Source organism: Orcinus orca, chromosome 11, assembly GCF_937001465.1.
Source record: "Orcinus orca chromosome 11, mOrcOrc1.1, whole genome shotgun sequence".
Taxonomy (NCBI): domain Eukaryota; kingdom Metazoa; phylum Chordata; class Mammalia; order Artiodactyla; family Delphinidae; genus Orcinus; species Orcinus orca.
Window position 1 is genome coordinate 43,236,449 of NC_064569.1, and position 24,029 is coordinate 43,260,477.

Genomic DNA, 24,029 nt, shown 5'->3' on the forward strand with positions numbered 1-24,029 from the left:
CGAGAAAGTGACTCGGTCCCCTAAAGTGGAGACGTTGCAGCGGGACCCAGCTTCTGGGAAGTTCCGCTAGTTTCTCCCCATTCGAGGTGTTTTGTTTTGTTTCTTCCTTTAAATCTATTCCCTTCAAAAAAACAAAGATGTGAACGGGCAGGCGCCACCTGGTCTGGGAACTGAGCTTGTGACTCCTGAAGATTTCGTTTGCTTCAGGTTGAGAAAAGAACCTGACGTCTGCCTGGAACTATGCAAACCGTCTGGGGCTCCTTCGGAGAGGGACGTGCTCTACCCCAGCCGCCCAAAGCCTCGGAAGGTTCCATGGAGGCGGCGTCGGGGCCGCTGGACCCCAGATCACCGGGGGGTTAGGACGGAACGAAAACCCAAAGCATCACAGCCCGCACCCCTCGAAGTCGCGGTCCCGAAAGCGCGGGCCAAAGCACGCGGCTGCGGGGCGGGAAGGGAGGGCGAGTTCTCAGCCCAGAGCTCCCTGCTCAGCTTCTGCCATTTCCTCCGCCTGATTTCGGCCGGAGGAGGTCATCAGTTTTCGAGGGCAGATCGGAAGGCAATATTCCCGAGCAATTTGAACGGCCCTGGGAGAGAAGAAAATTAAATAATTGGACTGAAGTCTAAAATAAAGATCCGGAGCGAGATTATGACCCCACTGGATTTTCTACTGAGAATCCCCCCCTATTAGCGTGTACCTCCGAGCTGGCTCTGTCCCCGAGGGCAGAAAAAGGGGCCTTTTAGGCCTTGAGATGGGGGACTCTCCCCCGCAGCTTTAGATTCTTGAAACTGAAGTTACCTCGTAACCAAGGCAGATTTTAAAGTTGTTACAGATAGGTTTCCTGTTCAAATAGCATGGACCTCATTCTCCAGGTTCACCGTTTGGGGCGGGTCACAGCCTGAAGGCTGTCCGTGGGAGTGGGGGGACAGTACTAGAAAACACCATCACAGCGAGATTTTGAAAACATTCCCACAACTCTTCCTCTCAACTTTTGATTATTTGTGTAATTCAGGAAGAGGAGAATTCTGATTGCTTGTGGAGGCTCATCGCCCCTGGCAAGGAAAAAGACTGAGGAAAAAAAGGAAAATCTAATAGAGACCGGTGCAGTGTGCTCCAAGATGTTGGAACGGGTCCTCTGTGCATTCTTCCTGGTTTAAAAGGACAGAATCTGTCTTTCCGGGGCATCAGTTCCTCAAAGGATATTGCTTCTGTTGCAATAAAAGGCATAGAACTAGATATAGTTATCAAAATGCATATATATGGAGAGAGAGAGAGCTAGAGAGAAAGAAAACACTGGTTTTCTCCTTATGTCGATGGAAAACATATTTCCTGGCCCTCCAGGTATTTTTTCCTGGATGATCAAAGCTGGGCGAGGACCAGCCCCTTCCACATAATTCTTAGGCTGAATATGCACTTGCAGCGTGGATTTGGGGCGTCACTCCACTTGACTTCAACTGACACATTCAGCATCTGAGAGATCCCTGCCGGGTTCAGATCCTAAGGAGTGAGCCTTGAGAGGCCAACATGGAGAGAGGAGGGATGTCTCTGGACCTTGCAAGAGGCACTCTTCTGTCTGCACCCAGAGGCCAGAACCCCGAGACTAAGTGAGCAGTCATCTTGAGGGGAGAAGGGATGGGATTGGGCTTTCTTCTTCCTAGGACAAATCACATTTGGGAAACTTCTTTTTTCAAGGGTGGGGCTAAGCTTTAGAAGGTAGTGAGCCTGCTTTTCTTGCAATGTTTGAAAAGAGAAATTCACCACTGTTTATGAGCCTGTCCCTGTTATTTAAAGTATGAAGTATTCTAAAGGAAAAACTTAATATCGGAAATTGGTAGACCTATAGTGCACCATGTTTAGAAGTATAACTGAAGCATACCCAACTGTATGGGGATATTGTCATCATGAGTTTCTATATGAAACATGACTATGCCACTTCATATGTACTATAGGAGCAAATGGCAACAAAAACATAGCCACCCAGAATTTAATACTGAGATCCCTAACATCTGAATAATTTGCTTTCCTCCTTTATACTTTCACCAACTGAGATTTAGCCAGCTTTACAGAAGTCTGTTCTCATGGCTTCCCTGCCTCTGGCCTGCAGCCCTTCCACCCACCCATCTACCCATCCACTTCTCTGCACTTTTTTTTGGAACCAGAGATTCTCTCAACTATTTTTTTTTTGAGAAATCTTTGTCAGTGTATGATTACACACACACACACACACACACACACCCCACTTCTCTATCCGAAGACTGGGCATAAGAAACAAAATAGGGGGAGGGTTTCTTTCCCCATTTGAGAGGTACCCTTTCCACAGGAACAAGCAGACAGGCAGAGAAGGAAGGGAAAGCTGGCTGATTCTTGGTCTTGGCAGTGGTGGTTAGCAACAAAAAATCCGCAGTTAGGATGTGTCCCTGTAGATAAGCACCGGAACCCCCGGAGGCACAGGGTACTAACTTGCAAAACCTCCGGATCGGTTCACAGCAGCATGTCCTTGAATGCCCGGGCACCCGCGCCGGCTCGCGCCTCCCACATGCCCAGAGCTCTCCGGGATCTCATTAGAGTCTGCTCTGCCCCACAAAGAAAAGTACCCACCTGTGTGCTCAGCTATCAGTGCCCATAGAGCGCACGCAAGTGCATCAGTGAGGATTACGGGTGTGATTGTGCCTGGCTCGCCGGTTCTGCTCGGGCGCCGCAGGAGCGGAGCAGGCGCTTCCCAGCGCGGGCCCTCGTCCCGCTGTCCTCCCGTGTCGGCCATTGATTGTCCTGCGTGCAAGCGGCTTTCGCCAAGCTTCAGTTTAGTCGAAGTTAGTGAAATCCAATACTAAATAATTACTACATGGAAAAACAAACAAACAAATAAACAAACCAAAACCAAAAAAAAACCCACCAAAAAACCCCCCCTAAAAATCAGCCTGTTATAATTAACGAAAGAACTCTCGAAGTCCTGGGATCAATCCAGAAAGAAAAGAGAAAGGAATTAGATGCTGGCGCCGTGTTCCCGGCGGAGCCAGGCGGCCGCTGACTGCTCTGGCTGAGGGGACTCGCCATCCAGGCTCCGGAAGTGACCCGAAACTCCTAAAAATCTGTGCAGAGAAAAGAATTGCGCTGAAAGAACAGTGCCAACGCCAGGATTCTGCCAGATTTGGCCATACGGCAATTTGGTTTCTGGCAGGCGCGTAATTCCGCTAATTATGGCTGAGGGGAAATGGGTCTGAGAATTATATACTGCAAAGTCGGTCCTGGATATCCTCAGACGTGGTGTCTTTATTCTCTCTTAAATATAAGATTTTTAACAAAATCGGTAATAAAAAAGAATTTCTGCCTTACATATGCCTGAATACCATGTCTGCTTAATAGCTTTCTGCATCAGAGAAAACACTGATGGAGGTGGATTAACAAACCTGTGTGTCTGTGTCAACATATATCTTTGTCCACAAAACCATAGGTCCACCAAACCGCACACACACATCTCAGCAATGGCATAAAGACAATAAAGGCTTTCATTTGTTTTTAATTTAAACATGACTATGTTTCATATTCAAGGGAAATATTTTTAAATTTTTTACAAAGATTACCTAATTAGATGGAGATGGGTATCTGAGGGCACGTATCTTACGTTAATATTTATCTAAAGTTCCCTTAACACCGAACAAAGCATATATTATATACTTATTTGTCTAGAGATGATAGGTCTATAATAGATGAGAGAAATAAATCTGCATTACTTCTTCGGAGAGATATTCATTAATAAACCAAGTACTGAAAAGAGAGTTAAAGTGCCTCAAATCACAAATGCAGATTCTAGCAGAAAAAGGTTTTCCTGAGGCCTCAGAGTAAGAGAGGAATTGCATAAGATTTCCTTAATGCATTAGGAATAGCATCTCTGCAGAAACGTGAGGATGGTCTTTTTTCCCATTTTGCTTATAGTGGCTCAGCTGAAGGAGAGAAGGCCCCCCCTGCAGAGAGCTGGAGTTGGAGGATTCGAGGGGTCTTCCCCAAGCTCAAATCCTCACTGTATTTCCTTTTCTTTCACCATCATCAGCCTGCCCTCACCAGCACCCCTGTCATGACCAACCTGTAAATGTCTCCACGCTAGCACGATGCACACCCATCACAATACATGTTCCCCCAGCCTGTGTACTATCCAGCAGTGTTCAAAAACCAGGACTCAACAGTCATGCTCCCCAGAAATGCTGAAGGCCATCAAGTGCACGAAGTCTGAGGTGGTCTCTATACCTTGAAAGAGATTTCTTCTTATCTGAGTTCAATTTTCTCTGACTATGCAAGTGAGTGCAGCAATCTTTGCGAGGAGAGAACATGGATGTCCCCATCTTCCTTTCTAGTTCTTTAGATTTCATCAACTTTGCTTCACGTATGTATAAAACAACACCACAACCAAGAGAAAAAATTCTTCTAAATACTCCCTAGAGAAGGATAAATATGGGTGAGAGGGAAGAGACAGTGAGGGAGAGAAAATCTAGCAGCCCCCTTCATAAGGATATCATAGGGATAGTTTCCCTCCAGTAACTAATATTTCACCAAATTATATCTTTTAGGAAGGTGGAATTAGTTGCCACCAGCAGGAATCTTGTCCCAAGTACCCAGACATTCAAGCTCCTTCCTGCATTTTTGCTCCATAGATCCCAAGCAAGATTGGCTATTTTAGCAAAGAGGGGTTCTTGCCCTTTAGTTGAGTCTTAGGTTTTCATTTCCCTCTTTTTGGAGATAGGAAAATTAAATTTTCTTTCTTTTGGTAAGGCATCTTTTGAAGGTCCCTTAATTTCTGGTGTCAAGCTCAATTATTTTCAAAGTAGAATGATTAGAATGTATCTTCTGCTGTGACTTCTGAGGGTATCTGGTCATGGGGAGAACTAGGCTGTAATCCATTTAGGGTATAATTTTTCTCCTTCCTCATAATGAAATATACTTACGTCCTCTACCATCTGCCTCTTAGGACCCACTAAACTCCAGGTCTCAGCATCATGGTGGAATTGAGGGCAGTATTTCACCTAGTTAGAGATGAAATGTCCAGTGCTTCAGCTATGTCTTTTATATTTAGTCATTCTTATTTAAAAGGATATATAAGATAAACAGTCCATTTTGATCCAGAAGAATGCGGTATTGAGGTCTACAACCCCTTCTGAGAAAAATGTTATTTTCCATTATCTTCTTTTAAAGTAACTGGAAATCCTAAAGAGACACACAGAAAGAGAGAGAGGGAGAGAGAGAGAGAGAGAGAGGGAGAGGGAGAGGGAGAGGGTGAGGGAGAGGGAGAGGGAGAGGGAGAGGGAGAGAGGGAGAGGGAGAGGGAGAGGGAGAGAGAAAGGAAGGAAGGGAAGGCAAGGGACGGCAAGGCAAGGGAAGGGAAGGGAAGGGAAAGGAAGAGAAGAGAAGAGATTGATCTGTCTCATTTCTAGGAGCCGCAAATTTAAACTTTAAAAGATGGAGGAAATGATTGAAAGTGATAAATACCTTTTCCAAGCATTCGGTTTGTTGGCTTTCTGACCAAAAGGGCCCGTTGTTAGATCTCTGAAAGGAAGCCAAATCCAGCCCCCTGCAAACACTCCTCCACCTCTTCCCCAACCCCCCTCAACTCCCTTGTCTAACTTGAAAATGAACTTGGACTTCCCTCTCAGACAGGCCCTAAAACCAGGAGAGATTTTATTTGTCTGTTTTTGAAGGACTTCCTAAAAGGAGGAGGTGTCTGGGGTGAGGGGAGGGGAACAGAGGGCCCTCTCCCACTGCAGGGATGGGGTAAGTGTAGGGGCTCTGGGGAGGCAAGAAGCCGGGAGATATATTTTGTTAATTTCTTAACTCTGTGTTTATTTCCGGAACTTCTGTCATTGGGGGTGGGGGGAGGGCAAGTGACTGGCTGAGATGCTGCTGAAAAAGAAAAGGGAGTAGGAGGGATGAGGATTAGAAAGGGGATGGGTCTGGGGAAGGAGAGGATGAGGAGGGTTGGGAAGGGTCTCTGTGAGGAGCTTGGCAGGGCTGAGAGGACAGCGATGGAAGCAATGGAAGAATGAGGGCCGAGGTAGGGACACTGGAGGCCACTGGAGGAGGCTTCCTGAGACTTCCGCATGGAAGCAGCTACCTGATCTCCCCACTCAAAACACAGAGCACCACAGGTGTGATTGGGGGCAGGCTGGAGGAGAATCCAGGAAAAGACTGGTGATGGCAGCCTAAACCCCGACCCTCGAGTGGATCCCTGCAGAACCATAGAGGAAAGTTTGATGGGACTTCCCAAACCCTCAGCCAACACTGCAATCCTAAACTGACAGCAGAAGAGAGTGGATTTCCCTGATGTCTAGGAGAGGGAAGTGAATAGGGCCTGGAGGAAGGCAAGTTTGGGTTTGAGAGCAGAAAACTCTGAAATCAGGAGCAAAGCGATGCCTCAGCCCATCCTGGTCCCATCTTCCTCAAGCTGGGGGCCCAAGGAGGAAGAACAATATAGGTGGAAGATGCCAGGGTGGTAGCTGCTGTCCAGGGGGTGAGTCTCAGACCGGGAGGAGAGGCCTGGGTGGCTCTCCTCTGAGTCCACACTGTGGGGGTGGAGAGATTAAAGTGGAGCAGGTTCCAGAGGGATCCAGGAGCCTGGGAGTGGCATCTGCATCTGCACACTCCTTGGGCCACCCCCAACCTTTTAGAGCCAAGGGAGGTGGAGGGAAAGGAGGCGAGGAGGGGACTGGGCAGGGCCAGGGAGCCCCAGGATCAGCCACTTTTCTTTCCTTCCCCACCAGTATCACCCTTTGTGACCCAACAGGAATTAATCTCCTCTGAGTGTGTAAGGCTCTCCCAGCTCAGTCACACTCCCAGGGGGCTCTCTCATAGTTCCACCCCCCCACCCCGGAACTCCTAACCCTTCCTGTAAGTGACCTCTCTATCCCAAACATCCCTTTCTTTCCTAGATAGCTCAAGCCCTACATCCTCAATCCTCCACAAATCTCTTCCATCCTGCCTGCAGCCCGTATCCTGGACAGGAAAGGGCCCCCCAAACTCTATGCCCGCCCACCAAGGCCCCAAGTCTGGGCGAGAATCCAGACCCCATGGTGGTAAGGCTCTTTGTTCTCCTGCAGCCTCAACCCACCCCCTCCTTTTTTTAAACTGGAATTTCTCCCATAAAAAAAAAAGCGGGGGGCGGGGGGGGGGCAGGAGCTTCAGAGCTTCAAGCTCTTTTTTTTTTTTCTGGGCAATATGGAGGAAACAGAGGAAAGAGGGGGAGGAAGGGAAATCAACTGATGCTTGCTTTCCAAAGAAGGCAATCTGGGCACTGAATAAGGGGCACACCAACCTCATTTCTCTCATCCCCTTCTCCCTCGCCTGGAATTCAAGCTTCACCCAGCCCTCGAGTGTGTGCAGCAACTCCTGCTGCAAATGCTGCTAGCTTACCCCACCGACTTGGTCTCTAACACAGCGGGCCAGGAATTTCACCCCTCAACTTTAGAAAGACACAGACATCTGCCTCTTCATTTTCCTGGGGATGTCTAAGTAGAGAACAGGATGAGCATATAAATCAAGTGTGTATCCAGAGAAATAAACAGACCAGCAGAGATCTTTATTTGCATAGAGAGGATTTCGGCGAGGGCTGGGTATTTTCATGAATACACTTGGGCCGTATCCACAAGGGCATGTGCTGGAACAGTGCATGGAGCCTGCCCACAATCACAGACCCACAGGCCGGGCGTGTGCACACGTATACCGTGCAAACACACACACACTTCCAGTGAGACGGCACATTGAATATCTCCTTTATATATTGGAGTCTTTGAAAACAAGAATTTCAGAGTTGAACTTAGCGGGGAACTCAGTCCATAGAGGAAGCTGAGGGCAGAGCGGCTCCCGTGGCCTCGCCATCACAAATGTCCCTTTGAAAAAAGAGCGGAGAGCGCAGCCCGGGGCTTCTCGACGGGGCTAGAGGGGCCGTTTTCCATTTTCCTTTGGTGTGATGAAATGCTCCGTCCTTTCCCGCACACACCAACATCATCACAGCTAGAGACCGAAGGGTCACATTCCTATTCATTCCTCCCGATTTCCTCTCAACCAGGTCCGCAGTCCAGCTCCATCGGCCCACCCGCGAAGCCCCCGGCGGGGCGAGGTGTGGCTCAGCGGTGGGGGGTGAGCGCCGAAGCCGAGGGTTTCAGCGCCTGGCTTTCTAGGGCGGGATCGCCTCATCGCTTCGGCGATGTAATTACTATGTTTCCAGTAGTGCATATTCTCCTGGAGTGTTTAATTTGGTTTTATTTGTGTCTCAGCGAGATCCACATCTTTTTTTTCGGGGGAGGAGAAAGAAGCGACCCCAGGCTTAAAGTTAATTAACCAACAAGGCTCTACTTTGAGGCGCCCGGCGCCGCAGGCTCTCGCCTCGTCGCCTCCCTCCCTGCTCCGGGTGCGCCCCAGTCTTGGAGTCAGCAGTTTCAGGCGCGGAAGGTCTTGGGGAACCCAGCGAAAGAGTGGGAAATCGTTCAGAGCATGCGGACCCTTCTCTGGCGCTTTCAACGCCCTGAGTCCTGAACTTTCGCCTCCCACTCTCTCAGGTCTCTGGGGGGCCTACATCTTCTTCGGCTGGGCTCCTTGACGAAGGGAACTTTTCCCTCTCTTTCCGCTCGTCGCTAAATTTTGGCCGCATAAAGCCCCTAATAAATGGAATTGTAAAATTGCTGGGTTAAATCCATATCTCATTGCAATAGGAATAGTTAATGCCCTTATATAAATCTGGAAAAGAACCTACTATTGATTTTATTTATTGCTGGGCCGCCTGCACCCAGAGCCTTTCTGCTGTTCTGCCCCTTACTCCCAAAGGCTGGGGGACCCGTCTTTGGGTTCTGGCCCGTGAAGACGCATCTGGCGTTGAGCTAGACCATTCCTGGACCCGGGAGGGAGCCCCAGGAACGGGGTGGCCATTTCAGGCCCTTTGTTTCGCCCGGCTGCCCCACTCAGCCCGGTCCACGTCGCCCTGGGTTCTCCACGCGGAACCGGACCCCGCACTGCACAGGAGGGGAAGCTAGGGCCTCCGCACCACCCCTACACCTGCGGAGGGAAAAAACGGCAGACCTCTCCACCCACCTACCCCCACCAGGCAGGCCGCAGGCAGACGCGGGGGGCCAAGGTCACACGACCCAGTCTAGACTAGCCAGGCCATGTTTGCTTTCCTCCTTTTACCTTGACCTTGGGACTCCGGAGGCAGAGAAGCCAGTTTCCTAGCCAAGAGCCGGCTCCCAGCAAGACCCACCTTCCTCTCCACTCCTCTCTCCTCCATCCACCATCATCGCCCTCAACACACACTCAAGCTAGCCTGCTCATGTTCCAAGCTTCCTGATATATTTTTCCTCCTACTGCCAGCCCAGCCCAAAGCCTGCTTTCTGGAACTCTGAGGTGACCCTTCCGAATGAAGAGCACCCTGATAAAGATTGCGTCTCTTATCCTAAGTCACCCACGCCAGGGCGCTCTCCATCGTCCAACACCACTTTGCCCCTACCGGTAGAAGGGAGGCAGCCCGTGGGCCAGATCTCAGTACAGACCTGGCCATTTGCTCTCAAGTTGAAGGGATCCAGCGGGTTCGGCTTAGCCCGAGGCTATTTCCTGGCCGCGGTCTGGACAGGAGCACCCAGCATCTAAAATCTTTGGCAGAGGCAGGAAAGAGGGAGATGCTGTAGCCCCTCTCCCCTTTTTTCTCTCTCTCCTTATTACCTCTCCTCCTCAGGGAGGCCCTGTGCTGAAAGGGAACTTGGCTCAATCCCACGGAGATGCTCTCTGGAAAGGGGTGCCTCTACTTAGGCACCAAACTGAGCACAGGAAGCCCGACAAGTCTGGAGACTGGGAAGAGAGAAGAGGGGGGCTTTTTTAGAAAATTAGTAAGTTGGTTAATTTTTTCTTTGAAAAGATTGGGTAGTTTCAAAGCATCGAAACACTTCACGTTAAAAGGAGGGGATGCTATGGGAGTTAAAGTTGGGGTTATCCAGCTGGGAACTGCGTTGATCCCGGCTCTGTCTGGCCCCTCAGCCTATGGCCGGCTCAACCCAGGCGGCCGAGGGCGGAGGCGGATCCGCCGGGCTCGGATCGGGTCTCCTGGGGTCTCCCAGAGTAGCGCCTGGGAAATGTCCCTCCAAAGGGGCAGCGCTGCCGACTCTCCCTCATCCCACGTTTCCTTTTGTACACGGATCTGAGAGCGCGTGCTCTTCTTGTTCGCATGAAGAGCTTTTCAGCTTTCCTAGACCGAATCCCTGCTCCTCCTCCCCCTTTTCTTTGAAAAATCTCACTCCGAGTCTTTTAATTTCTATTGTATGTTGAAATACCCCTCTATTCTATTGCCCCCATTTCTCTTCTTTATTCTATCTCAATTTTTCGTTGAGAGCATCCCGCCCTCCGTGTGATGATGTTTGTGTTTGGGGGCTATTACATCCTCCTAGCCTTCTCTGCTCCGCTGGAGGAAGACCTGCGGGCAACGAGCCTAGAGAGGGTCCCTCTTAGACAACTGGGGCTTTGGGGAAAGTGGCTGAAAGTCGGAAATGGAAACACAATCCCGGCATCAAAGTCTTGCTGCTCGGTGTCGAGTTCTTTCCAGCCGGAGCTCCCAGGGAGTCAGCCAAAGCCAGACCCAGGGCTCCCCACGCCCTGCCGGTGCGCTTCCGCCTGCTTTCCAGTTTTTTTATTTATTAAGAAAAAAAAAATACGGTGTCTCCCCGACCCTTAGCTCCAAGCCCCAATCCAGTCAGCGATCTTTTGGGGTAGGAATCAGTCTCCCCCACACGCCTTCTAAGCCTAGTGGGAGGCTCCCAGGAAAAGTCCTGGTCTTGCCAGACCCCTTTGCGTCGGCCAAATTCAGGCTCCCCCTCCTCATTCTCCCTCCCCGAGGCCGGCCAGGGGGCGTTGCCCTGTCCCTTTAAATCTCCCAGTTCCCTCCTCTTTGCCCCTCCTGAGAGCCAATCAGCAGAGACCTCTTCCCTTTCGCCCCGCCCCACCACTAGGGGTGGGAACCCCAGGAGACCCGGCCAAGGCATCACGTGCACGGGTGGCGTCACGTGGGCGCGGGAGGGTTGCCGAGGGGAGGCTGGCGGGAGCCGGTGATTTCTTAATGAAATGTCCCCGCATGCGTAGAGGACATGTAGGGAGGGAGGTGGAAGCACCAGGAGGAGGAGGGGAGGGGTAGAGAGAGAAGGGAGGAGGGATGGGGGAGGGGAAAAGGGAGCGAGGTGTCTCCCCAGCTCGCAGCCTCTGGCAAGTGGAGTTTTTAAAAAGCTCGAGCAGATCATGTCATGACGACTTCGCTGCTCCTGCATCCTCGCTGGCCGGAGAGCCTTATGTACGTCTATGAGGACAGCGCGGCGGAGAGCGGCAGCGGCGGCGGCGGCGGCGGCGGCGGCGGCGGGGGAGGCGGCGGCGCGGGCGGCGCGGGGGGTGGCTGCAGCGGAGCGAGCCCCGGCAAAGCCCCGAGCATGGACGGGCTGGGCAGCAGCTGCCCGGCCAGCCACTGCCGCGACCTGCTTCCGCACCCCGTGCTGGGCCGCCCGCCGGCTCCCCTGGGCGCCCCTCAGGGCGCCGTCTACACGGACATCCCGGCCCCGGAGGCGGCGCGCCAATGCGCCCCGCCGCCGGCGCCCCCCACCTCGTCCAGCGCCACCCTGGGCTACGGCTACCCTTTCGGTGGCAGCTACTACGGCTGCCGCCTGTCGCACAACGTGAACCTGCAGCAAAAGCCTTGCGCCTACCACCCGGGCGATAAGTACCCCGAGCCGTCGGGCGCCCTGCCGGGTGACGACCTGTCCTCCAGGGCCAAGGAGTTCGCCTTCTATCCCAGCTTCGCCAGCTCCTACCAGGCGATGCCCGGCTACCTGGACGTGTCTGTGGTGCCTGGGATCAGCGGGCACCCGGAGCCGCGTCACGACGCGCTCATCCCCGTCGAAGGCTACCAGCACTGGGCTCTCTCCAACGGCTGGGACAGTCAGGTGTACTGCTCCAAGGAGCAGTCTCAGTCCGCCCACCTCTGGAAGTCTCCCTTTCCAGGTAAGGAAGGGGCCCGAGCGCCGCCGCCACCGCCGCCAGGGACCCGTCCCAGCCCCGCCTGCCCCGGGGCTCCGCGCCCCAGCCACCCCCGCCGTCTGGCCCCGGCGCGCCGGCTCTCCTGGGCTGCCGATGGAGCCGGCCGGGCGAGCTGCGCTGAGGAATGCGCCGGGGAAGAAATCTGCTCCGACACGTTCCCCGGAGCTGCCGGGCGGAGAGTGAAGCAATCACAGGCGCCCGAGCGCCCGGCCGCCGGCTCCGCTCCAGTCGGGAGCTTGTCTCCTCCTCCCCCAGCGGGCTCCAGTCTCACGCACGGCTCTTGGCCTCCTAAGCCCGCTTCCGGCCAGGAATGGGGGGTGGGGTGGGCCTTGGGTGCCTTGGAATCCAAAACCACTAGGACAAAACGCTCAACCCACCGATTAATTGGGGAAAAAAATTAGAACCCCCAAACATTTGGTTTGCCTGAATGTCCAAGATCATTCAGGCACTGCAGGCACTGGACAGTTTTTGTTGTTGTTTTTAAATAGGGGTCTAATTTGCCGGGATCTACAGAAATGTAGGGTGTTTTCTTTTTTCTTTTCTTGATTTATTTTAAGAATTTGGCCACGAATTTCCTGATTGTTAAAGGAACAAGAGAGCTAAAATCTCTAGAGAGGGTGTGGAGAAAAGGGAATTCACATCCCTCTCCTGGATTATAAAATTCTTTGCCTCTCTGGTGCACTGAGCTCAAATCCTGTGGGTGTTCGCACTACCAACTCCCCCAAATGCGGGAGAGAAGGAGAGTTCCCCATGCCTTAGACACAGGGGAGTGTCTCTTTCTCTTAGAGGGGAGTGAGGATGAGGGTGGGGGGGAGACCTGCTTTGGAAGGATCTGAGGTCCAGGCCCAGGCAGGGGACCCCTCTGCATTGTCTGGCTCCATATGCGGTGGGGGATTGGAATTTACTGGTGTTCTGTTCCCTTTCCAATTGAGGCTATCTCTGAACAGGAAGGGATCCTGCAAACCACCACCCCCCCCCCCACTCCACAGGGGAAAAGACCAGTTCCAGGTTTCTCAAAACCACATCAGGAGCTTCGTATTCAGCTTTGTGCTGAGAAATCAGGATTCAGGGTCTAGTGAATCCAGAGCTTGAGTCTGCTCTTGCTATATATGAGCAGAGCTCAGTGGGAGAGGGCTGACTGGCTCCGTTCTGATGCCTACAGGGGTCCTGGGGGCCCCGACCAGCCATATATGGCTCCCCACACTGCCCAGAGCCCCCCCCCTCCCCAACTCTACATGTGGACCCAGGGACATTTTCATTGGGAAGTGTAGACCTGAAGACCTCCTAAGGGTGGGCCTGAAATTCCTCTGCATCCGGGATTGGGGCAAGGACAGATGGTTAAAAAAAATTACTGAATGATATTAAAAAGTGTAGCAAATAACATTCTTGTAAATATTATAAGATGACTTAGTATAACACAACTGACCAAGGTGGGACCCACACTAGACACCCAATTTCTGGCTGCCAGAAGATTTAGGTTGATAGAATTTTAGTACATGGTGTCATGCGTTACCTACTCTGCATTGACTATATTTTTATGTAATATGATTTCTGTTATTAACCACCTAATACGAAACACATAATAACACTTTTCTAGAAGATAGGCAACTCACATGTAGGTGTACAATAGTGTGTTGTGGAGATATGGCCCTTTAATTTCCCATCCCACCCAGATGGGAAGCTGCTTAGGAGATGGGGGTTTAGCAGGAATTCCTGGAGCATCAGTAGCTGGTAGCCAACAGGCCATGCTAAGGGGCTGAAGGGCAGAGGGGCAGATGCCCACCCAGCCCACTGTGGGCAGAGGCACAAGTCTAGAGCAGTGGGCGGTGGGTTTAGTGTGAAGAGGGGATGAGAGGGAGCTGCTCTGGCATTGCTGTGTATGCATGTGGAGCAAGGTGGGAGTGAGAGATTGGAGAGAAGCTCAGAAATATCTTTGAGCAAAATAAACATCTTAAAGATTCCCAGGAAAAAAAAAACTAAAAGTAAGCACTTTTTTATCACAGCCTCCTAGAGAAAAATATCTTTGACATAAAAAAATATATAGCCCAACTGAGATTTAATACACTTGCAAATTATGGCATGGAAGTGGATATAAAAACCCAGTGTATCTCAACAGCTATGTGCTCACACACTCCCGGTGTGGAAATAGAATCGGGCTGGTGTATCTCAGTGAGTGCAGAGGTCCAGGCAAAAGGCAGATGAATAAGAAATTATGCTCAGACACCCTCCATCTTTCTACCCACACAGAGCTCCTTTAAAGTAGTGAGATTTCCAGATAACTCTGTCTATGCAATTGTGGTTTGTTCGGCAGCATCTAGGCATAAACACTACTGTCTCTTTTCAGTGCCTCTGGCTCTGAGAGACCTCATCTATGGCAGTCTGGGCTGGTGTGGGAGATGAAGGCAATTGTTCAGAAAGATCCAGATAATTAGGGCCCAGCTGAGTTGTGGCTTCTTCCTTCACCCAATTATCTAGACCCTTGCTTCTTTGCTCTTTTTTTTTTCTTCCTATAGTTAGTATAGACAGTTTTTAATTTTGACAGAGAGAGGCAGAAATTCCGAGAGAATCAGCAGAAATTCCAAGAGAGAAGCAGAGAGGAGGGGGGCGGGGTGGGGGAGACAGGGAGAGATAGAGACAGATAGGATAGGAGGAGACAGTAAGAGAGAGAAGGAGATAATGGGCTCTTTGGGCCATACTGGAAGTCTCTACTGACAAGTCTTTGGAATTTGCTTGAGAAGAGTGGCTAGGATTTCTAGCTGAACAAGGTCCTCTTCGGAGGACCAGAGCCCTGTTTTGGGAGTGGGTGGGTCAAGAGCCAGTGGGCAGTAGGAACATGTACACAGGACCCCAAGAGAGAGCTGTGGCTGAGCATTGATCTGATTTTTATCTGCTCCTCAAAAGTGTCTATTAGGTTCCCAGGTATGAAGTGGTGTGTGTGTGTGTGTGTGTGTGTGTGTGTGTGTGTGTGTGTGTGTGTGCACGCCCACACGCTCTGAAGGGAGATTAGGGAAAGGTTGATTGTAAAATTAATCACCAAGTCCTCTACTTACTTTAGGCAGCATAGACACAACTCGAGGCCTAAGCTTCCAGATGTTTCCACATCTGCAGATCCCACTTCCTTTCCAGACAAGACAGCAGACAATGAAAGGGGGCTTCTTTCAGAAGGCAAGACTGAAGGTATTTCCCCAGTTGGCCAAAACAACCAGCCGTTAGGTCTGATCCATGAAAAACTTGGCCACATCAACTCTTGGCATTCTGTAGAGAAAAATAACCAATTTAGACCAGCTATCTGCTTTTTTTAAACTGATTTTTTAGGGTTTGTTGATTAAGCCTCATTGGAAATTTATAGTTGGGGTTTAGGAGACCCAAAATTGGGTAGATAATTGTGAGCATTTCCAGAAAGTGAAGTTTAAAAAAATCAGGGACAGTTATCTGGTTAATTCAGGAACCCAAACCCACGTTTATCCCATTTGCTCTCCAGGAAAAAGGAGGTACTTTAAAGCTAAATTGTACCAAGTGGTCTGTTTCCATTTTAGAACTTACTGTGTCATTATGTTGAGTCCAAAAATCTGGGTTTGAAATCTGGCTCTGCCACTTAAGTTCTTTTACCTACTCTGAGCCTCAGATTCCTTATCTTGTAAAATGGGTTTAATAAAATAAGACTGGAAAAAATGTTCCGAGGATTAAAAAAAAAGCCTCACGGTATCATTACTGACCCTCTCTGTTTTACTCCTATTCCAGAATCGTCAGTTTCTCAAATCATAGTTACATCTGTAAGAGTAAGACACATTTAAGAACTGTGAGACTTTTAAAAATTATCTTGTGCAAAAAAAAAAATCCTTTTTAACATAAAGGATCTGCTCTGCTAAAGTGAAGTTGTTTTGTTTTGCAGATTAAAAAAAAAAAAAAACTTGGCCTGTTCCTACATAGGCAGAGAAAAGTGACAAGTGCAACAATTTTCCTGAAAAATTGTCGTCATGAAGACAGCCAAACCAGGCCATTGGAACCCCCTCTCTCCCATATTCTTTCTGCGTACTTTATTCGCCCCCTGCATTTGATGGTGACCTCTTCTCTCCCCATCCTGTGTAGACAAGGGTCCCTGAGAGAGAGCAGACCCAATGAGAATGGGTATAAGGAAGGTGTTTCATGAGGGCGGGGTGGGGGGGCAGTGAGAACAAGCATTTCAGAAAGAGCTTTGTGTCCTTATTCTAGACTGTGTCTACACTTCCAAAGGGCAGTAAGAATGAAGGGGAAATCTCAGATATTCAGTCCTACTCATTAAATCCTGCATGAAGAAGTCTGCCAATTACGTTTTTAAAAATTGAAGGGTGAGTTACTCAGATAATTTCCCTAGTTCCCCACTTCCCCTTGAAAGTGTTGCTATGATATTTTTATTGACAGAGGTGAGGGTGGAGTGGAAGGGGGGATATAAGTGACACGTATTGCCTGTGACATTCTCAGAGCATGAAGAAATTGAACTAGTAGTGGGATGACAAGGTATTTAGGATTGGGGTTCCCGCATGGGGTGGGGACAGTCTCCTTCAGCCTCAGAGGAATGACAGGGATAGCACATGGGAGCAGGATTTGCTGTTTTGCTGAGTGGACATTTATGGGGGCAAGGGAGGGGCACTGATTTCTTTTTATAGAAGACTTACGTGAACAGCTGGTTTCAACCCAAGAAGGGCTCTCTTGGTGTCTCCTCTGGTGGGCACACACCTGGGTGTGGACCCTCCACTTCTAGGGACCTGATTCCCTACATCTCAGTGCTAGGACTTCCCACCTTGGATGTTACTAAGTGGCTCACAACACTGGACTCCTAGAGATTGGCTCCCAGGCAGTCTGGCTTCACCTGGCCACTTTTCTTCTCTCTAGCTGTCGGTGCTGGCCTCAGATTCCTAGTGCAGAGCCAGTGACCAAAGGCAAGAGGCCCCACTTGGGGGTCTGTGCCCACTGAAACTGTCTCCCTGCCCACCATGCCCTCCCTCAAACATACAAAAGAACACCTTCCTCTGATAATGGGGCAGAGTATAAACTGACCCATGCCCAAATGACCTACCTGCAGGAAAGAGGGATTTTCCTGAATACCTGCAATCCTGCAGGCTAGCAGACCAGGCTGCAATTTGGAGGGACCCCTCTAAGGGAACAGGGATTCTAATAAGGAGTGCTGTGTAGAGCCATACTGGAAGCTGAGCCAAAAGGAAAAATCAGTAATACTGGTCCCGTATTTATTTAAAATTTTCATATTTTGTTCATCATGGATTCCTGGGCATTCGTTTATATATTTTAAAACATTGCATTAAAATATCATTCATCTTGGTTACTGAGTTTGGGCGCCCCCTCCTTTAAAGTTTGCGCCAGAGGCAATACCCCAGGGTCCTCACCTAAGTCGAGGCCTTGCTAATAACAGAGGTGCAAAAGATTTGGGGACAATCCGTCAGCTCCCTTTGAGTCCCTGCCGGAACCTGCGCCTCCGCAGCCGTGCGGACTTGAGGCCCCTCGCGGGGTCCTGGGTCCAACCATGCGACTCACTTCCTGCCGCCCGCCTTCTCTCTCCCCCCAGACGTGGTCCCCCTACAGCCCGAGGTCAACAGCTACCGCCGCGGGCGCAAGAAACGCGTGCCCTACACCAAGGTGCAGCTGAAGGAGCTAGAGAAGGAGTATGCGGCCAGCAAGTTCATCACCAAAGAGAAGCGCCGGCGCATCTCGGCTACCACGAACCTCTCGGAGCGCCAGGTCACCATCTGGTTCCAGAACCGGCGGGTCAAAGAGAAGAAGGTGGTCAGCAAATCAAAAGCGCCTCATCTTCACTCTACCTGACCGCCCACCCAGCTGCCCGCCCCGTCTATTTATGTCGCCGATTTGTACCATATCCGAACACACCGAAGGACGCTTTTCGGGTACAGACAAATATTTAATGTTAACCAGAAAGAGGAACCACTCCGCTGGGAGGCAGAGGGTATCAAAGGGTGTGCTCTGCCGCCCTCTACTCCCCACCCCATCCTCACCCCTCACCCCTATGCAGATGGCATCTACCCCGCCTCAGCGGCTTTGGAGGTGGGTCCGGGCGGGAGTGGGAGGAAGGCAGCCTGCCTCCACTCCCTCTGGCCGTTGCCCCTCGCCTTGCCGGAGCGCCGAGTGGCAGCCAAGAGCCCAATCATTCCAGCCAAAGCAGAGCTGGGGAACCCCGAATGACCCCATTTTTGCCTCATCCTTTGCCCGGGCAGGTAGATGATCCCCCTAAGGGTGCGACCCCGAGCAGGACCTGGCGAGCTCCTACTTTCCGTCCAGTCCTTCCTCCCGTTCCCTGTCCCTCTGGCACTCTTTAGTTAGGCAAGATTTCCCAGTTAAGATGTTTCTGTGCATATTTTAAAAGTCACATTAATATTAATGAGAAGTATTAGGGACACGGCATCGTGACTGGAGTACAGACAGCGCTTAGGTTTTTTCTTTCCTGTTTCAACAAAAGCTGGAATTGGATGAAGAGACACCTACCCTTCTCCCCCACCCGGACCAAGGAACTGAGTTTCTGAGGAGCCACCTTTGCCCCCATGGCCTCCTCTGTTCTGCTTCTCAATCAACATGCAGAAATCCAGGGAAGACAGAAACTCCCACCATGCTGCTAAATCTGTCTTCTCTTCTCTCTCTGTGGCGAGACTGAGGGTGAGGCCATGCACAGGAGCAGAACTTTATTCTAGGGAACGGACAAGCTTCTCTTCCAAGGGGATGGAGAGCGGGTCCCCCGGCAGATTCCCTCTCCAGTTGCTTCTCCGTCAAGGCGGTAGCTGAGAAGGCCTCACATTTTCACTTTTACTCATTGTCCTGAGGACAGCAGTTTTTCTTCCAGGAGGCCAAGATAGCTGTCTCCCAGTTAGCCAGCTAACGCAGACGCTGCCTGACATTTCCCTCCTCAAAGGCCAACTTGGTGCTGGGGGATGGGGGCTCACCTTCTCCCTTCCCACTGGTGCATTACAAAAGCGTGTTCTTTTGAAATGTTCATCCAAAACAGGCTTTTAAAAAATGTTGTGTATCTGTATATAGTATTGTGATGTCTGAATGACAATGTACTGAATGCAAAAAGGAAAAAAATACCACAAACCTGTTTTTAAAATAAAATCTTTTTTTTTTTTTTTGCCTTGATTTTATCGCTCAGATTCCTTCTGAAACTCCTTCTATCCACTGGTTCTTGGGGTAGGCTCTATTGCCCTGACTCAGCCAGAATGGGCAGGGGGAAGATTAGAGAGAACACCCCCAGCTGGATAGATCCCAAATTTATATTCTGCTCCACGTAAGTTTTTTAAGTGAGGTTTTCAGATTGTTGATACGATCTAGACAGAAGAAAACTCTTTCCCATCCTGATGCCCCAAATAGATGAGTACGCTTGGGAGAGAAGGATGTGATCAGCGACTGAGAAGGCCTGGGAGCAAGTGAGTGGGTTCACTTCAGTTAATAGAGCTCAGAGCTGGATCTCTGTGCTGAGAAAGTGGTGTCCCAGCTGGCGACTGGATGCTGTGGTGGTGGCAGCGTGGAGGCAGTGGGGAGCTAATCTTGCTCCTGAGGCTCTACTGCCCCCAGAGGGTCCCAAATCCCTCCAGACAGTTCAGAGCTGGAGCTGGGAAGGGGTCCCCTCAGTCTGCCCTGCTGGGAGGCCGCTGCAAGCTCCGTATTCCCAAGCTGCTCCCTTTTCCTCTCCACCAACCTATGCAAGAGGTCGGGCTGCTAGGACCCCATGGGCCCCCAGTCCTCTAAGCCAATCTCACTTGTATTCTCCAGCATTGTCGGGAACCCCAGTCTTCCAGGCAATCAGGAGCCCTGTAGACTCTGCCACTAATTTGTTTTCCCTGCTGCGTCCGTCTGTGCCTATCTCCCTATCTGGCTGAGTTAATGAGATCGTTAAGTTGTCAGGTTAAGAGACTTTTAAAAAGCGATATAGCCTAAAACAATGTTATCTCAGATTAAATCTTTACTGCAGCAATTTTTATTTATATATAATATTTTTTCCGTTCCTGAGACACAGAAAGACTGGAGGCATTGGGTTGGAAATCAGAGTTCTCTGATCTCACTTTGCCTGATGGCTGACGTTCTTAAAATTTTATTTAAATAAATGTTTCAGGGGTGTGTGTATGTGCCACACACACACACACACACACACACACACACACACACACACACACACACACACACACACACACCCCGAATCTGAGAGACAAAGAGCCTGAGGAATTCACCCTCTGTGGAGGCTCCGCTACTGATACTGCTGCCAGTCCTTTTCTACTCCATTTCAACTCTGGGTTAACCACCAAAGAATCCCACGCTGGGCAGTACAGATCTAGGAGGGAATAGATGAATCTCCCAGGAATAATGTTCATTCTTAATTCCATCTCTCCTTTCTCTCCCCACTCACCACCTTAACCTCTCTCCAAAACCCCTGAGTCTCTCCTGAGATGGGAAGAATTGAAAATTAAATGTGTGTGTTTGGTCAGAAAAAGGAACTGAGTAGACAAGAGACCTGGGGCTCCCTTGATACCCCCACCCCTCTTGACTTGGGGGTACATTGGGTAGTCCCATGGCACAGCTGTAGAGTCAGTGGAAGCTGGACACTCAGTGGGGAAAGAGAATTCTATAGTTCTCTGAGGCATCCTTCCACTTCTGCACACAAATCCACATGAGGGCAAATGAGCGAGTCTTCCCACATGGAGGGATACGCCCTAAGGCCCCAGAAGGGGGCGATGGAAAAGAGAAGAAAGCTTGCGCGGGCTCACTGGGGTTGCACTGGGACACCAGTGACCCAAGCAAGCACTGCGGTCCCTCTGAGTCCCTGTGAGCCCCAGTGTGCCGCAGGGTGTTTAAGATGCGTCCCATGCACTGGATCAAATATTCCTGGATCAGTTTTGGAGATGCCTCTTCCATAAAAGTAAGCACGAGAATGGAAAGTCCTAGGTGAGACAGGTATTGTGTGAGTATGCGTTGTGGGGACACACACTTCCCAGAGTTGGGAAAAAGTATGATTCTCTCCCTGATTGTGTTGGTTCCTTACCTTTCCTTCCTCTGAGAGTTGGCATTCTCATTGGGGAACTCTGTGAGACATTCCTGTGAAGGTGTGTGTATACGTGTGTTTGTGTGTATGCGTGTGTGTAGAGCCTCTGACCAGTGCAGAATTTCCTCAGCCTTTTCTGCCTGTGTGTGTGCACGTGTAGCAATGTTGTCAGCCGGCACTGATCTCAGGGCGTAGAGTGTGTTTTCTTTTCTTTATGCAAATCTATAGAAAGCCTTTCTTTCCAAGGCCAGTCCTCTAGTGTCTGTGTGAGAGTGAGGATGCAATAAATATGCGGGGGCAAGGGGATAGAAAATGTCTGAAGGATTGTGAGTATAGAGGCATCCCCGGGAAATGGACAGCTCTTCTCTGGGACTGAGGTTCCTGCTATCTTTCTCATAATCTGATGACATCCCTGGCTCCTTGTGGCTCCCCGAGGCAAGGGCTGGGGGGACCCGGGTGAGCTGGAGCCTCACAGGACTCTCGGTCTGGAGGGCTCTATACCAGGCTGCCAGGGAGGGCTCAGTTAGATATTTTCCTGAGCTTGGGGAGAAAACCCCTTCCCCACCCACATCTTAGTCCTCAGACCTAGGGCCAGCAGAATGGGCCTTTTGGCCGGTAGTCAGTCCCACAGCCAGGAACCCACCTGAGGGAGCAAGGCCAGCAGTTCTCGGGAGATCCCTCCGGGACTGTCTCCAGACCATCTGCTCCTGAGGCTTTTCGACAGGCGGCTCGGTCAGCAGGCCCCGTGTGGGTATAAGGCGGGGGCAGCCCCTGGGACACTCTCCATCTACCAGAGGATTGAAGCTGGGGACCCTGCAGCAGCCCCCTCTGTTCAGAAGAGAACTCCCCACCCTAGGATCCACCTGGGTCTGACTTGGATGGTGTCAGGAGCCCACTCCTCAAAAACTCCAAGTGCCGGATCAGGCAGATGTGTATCTAGACCCGCGCTGGTGGAGGATTGAGGGGCCCTGGGGAGCCAGGGGCTTCTGGGAGGAGGAGGGGGCCAGAGCCTTTTCGCAACCAACCAGGCTCTTCCTCTTTTAGCCTTGACCGTGACTAGGTCTTTCTGACCTTGACATCACAGGGAGCACAGGGAAGGGGGGAGGGTGGAAAAGGCCTTGATCTTCCGGTGGCCAGAGAAGGGGAGGGCCACTCGCCCCCTTGACGCGCCATCCCCCTTCCCGCCAGAGCCCGCCGCCTCTGTTTACACACAGAGGTGTCGTCTCCAGTCTAGACAGGGGCGCTAATAACGCCCATAAAAGGCGGCCTCTCCAGAGATGCTCTGCAACTCGGCTCCCGCGCGCCTACCGCTGGCCGCAGCCTCCGCCTCCTCCGCCCCGCCCTCCTCAGATACCTCGGCTGGGCTTGCGGGCCGCCTTGGGAGGGGGCACCCAGAGGGTTTCTAGAGGCCGAGAACCCCCGCCCCGCACCCTTCTGAACCTCTTCCGTCTCCAAAGGTAAGTGGACCCCCGCTCTTCCAGCCCAGCCAGCCTTGGGGATAGCGCATCCTCCCACCCCCACCAGCCTCCCGGGCCCGTTGCCCTTACCCCGATCCGCCCCTGCCCAGCGCCACACCCGCCCCCGCCCCGAACTGGAGGCTTGGATTTGGGTAGCAGTTGGGTAGCTGGGCAGATCAGACCCCAGGCAGAACTCAGCCCCTCCCCAGAGCTAGGCCTGGTCAGAGGCCATGGTCACAGGGAGCGGCTGGCTGTGGGGCAGAGGGCACTCTGGGTAGTCCTCACCCCATACTGAGCTTCGAGGTCCACGGAGACCAGGCCCTGGGCTCCCCATACTTTGCTGGCGACTGTAGGTGTGGTGTTTGTGGAGAAGGTGCTTTTTTTTTTTAATAACTTGGTCCCCACACCTTTCCTGATACTCAGTAATTCACTAGGTGGAAGAGATCCTCTGCTGGCGAGGGGGAAAATGTCAGAACCCCGAAATTATTTAACTATTAGTGCGCCGAAAGGACAGTGAAAATGGGGGAAGATGGCTCACTTAGGGATGCTCAGGTGAGGGGTGGAGGGATGGTCTCCCAGATGTTCCTGCCTGGGACCACCCCTATCCCTTCCCCATTTCCTGAGTAGCAATCAGGCTGGGATCTTGTGGTGGGAGGGGGACAAGTGGAGCCACTGAATGCTTGGAGGAGGTTAGGACGCTGTTGACCCCAGGCTGCTTGTGTGAGCCTGAGAGCCTGACTGGGCCCCCTCACCCAAGGTCCCTCTCACACCCCGCTCCTCCAGGCTGCAGAGCCCTGGAAGGCAGCACGGGGGAAGGGGCCTCCTCACCTTCTCCTTAAGTCCTAGGCACCCGTAAGGAGGCCTGGGAGCCAGGTGGGCTCGGACCCCTGGATGAGCTGGTGAAGCGAAGAACGAGGAGTCTGAGCCCCTACCTCCACCCGTCAGCCTTGGTTGACCCCGACAAAATCCTGCCCCAAGCCTAAGATGCCCTAAAGGGGTGACACATAGAGAGCAGAGGGGTCGGGCTGGGGCCCAGACCTTCCCCACCCGCCGCTTTCCGTCTCGCCTCTCCCGCCCAGCCCAGCTCCTGCTCACCTCCCTTCAGAGACCCAGGCCCTGCCTCATGTGCATAGGCGGCAGAACCGTTTTGTGCAAACTAGGCAGTGACCTTGAACTGGGCCGCCTTGGCCTCTCGACTGTTGCGGGAGAAGGCAGCACCGCGCGGTATAATTTCGACCTCGGTTTGCCTGGGGAGCCCGAACACTGCGGCTCACAGCCACTCCGCGGTGGCCTAAGCCTCCCGCAGCTGCTCTGCCCCTGCCACCAGAGCCGGCCGTAGATTTTATAATAACTCCTTTCGCCTGGCTCGGCGGCGGTGGGGACTCGAGGACCAGCGCATAGCCCGTGAAGATGCAGGAGGGACGGAGGCTTAGACAGAGTCGGTGCGGGAGAGGCGGCGGCGCATCCAGCTGGTGGATGCGAGGAAGCAAGAGGGCTG

General features: G+C 51.6%; 1 protein-coding gene and 1 long non-coding RNA gene across 3 annotated transcripts; one reads left to right on the forward strand and one right to left on the reverse strand.

The window, feature by feature from the left end:
- Positions 1–7,530: 7,530 nt before the first annotated feature.
- LOC117202982 (uncharacterized) lies at positions 7,531–11,866 on the reverse strand. 2 transcript variants are annotated; one of them, XR_007470119.1, is made up of 3 exons: positions 11,728–11,866; positions 9,692–9,817; positions 7,531–8,637 (listed from the first exon to the last, which is right to left on the reverse strand). It is a non-coding gene; the product is annotated as an uncharacterized LOC117202982 (long non-coding RNA). The 2 variants fall into 2 exon arrangements; XR_007470120.1 differs by having other exon boundaries at positions 8,733–9,817.
- On the forward strand, positions 10,874–19,169 carry HOXC13 (homeobox C13). The gene is made up of 2 exons (XM_004274236.4): positions 10,874–12,004; positions 17,601–19,169. Exons 1-2 carry the CDS (start codon positions 11,257–11,259, stop codon positions 17,855–17,857), a joined length of 1,005 nt encoding a protein of 334 aa, XP_004274284.2. The 5' UTR covers positions 10,874–11,256; the 3' UTR covers positions 17,858–19,169.
- The last annotated feature ends 4,860 nt before the right edge of the window (positions 19,170–24,029 follow it).

What these genes read in the sequence shown, in the direction of transcription:
- HOXC13 (XM_004274236.4), top strand. Translation starts at nt 11,257, where the DNA reads ATGACGACTTCGCTGCTCCTGCATCCTCGCTGGCCGGAGAGCCTTATG. An exon ending in CTGGAAGTCTCCCTTTCCAG is followed by an intron (nt 12,005 to 17,600) that starts GTAAGGAAGGGG and finishes CTCTCCCCCCAG; the next exon opens with ACGTGGTCCCCCTACAGCCC.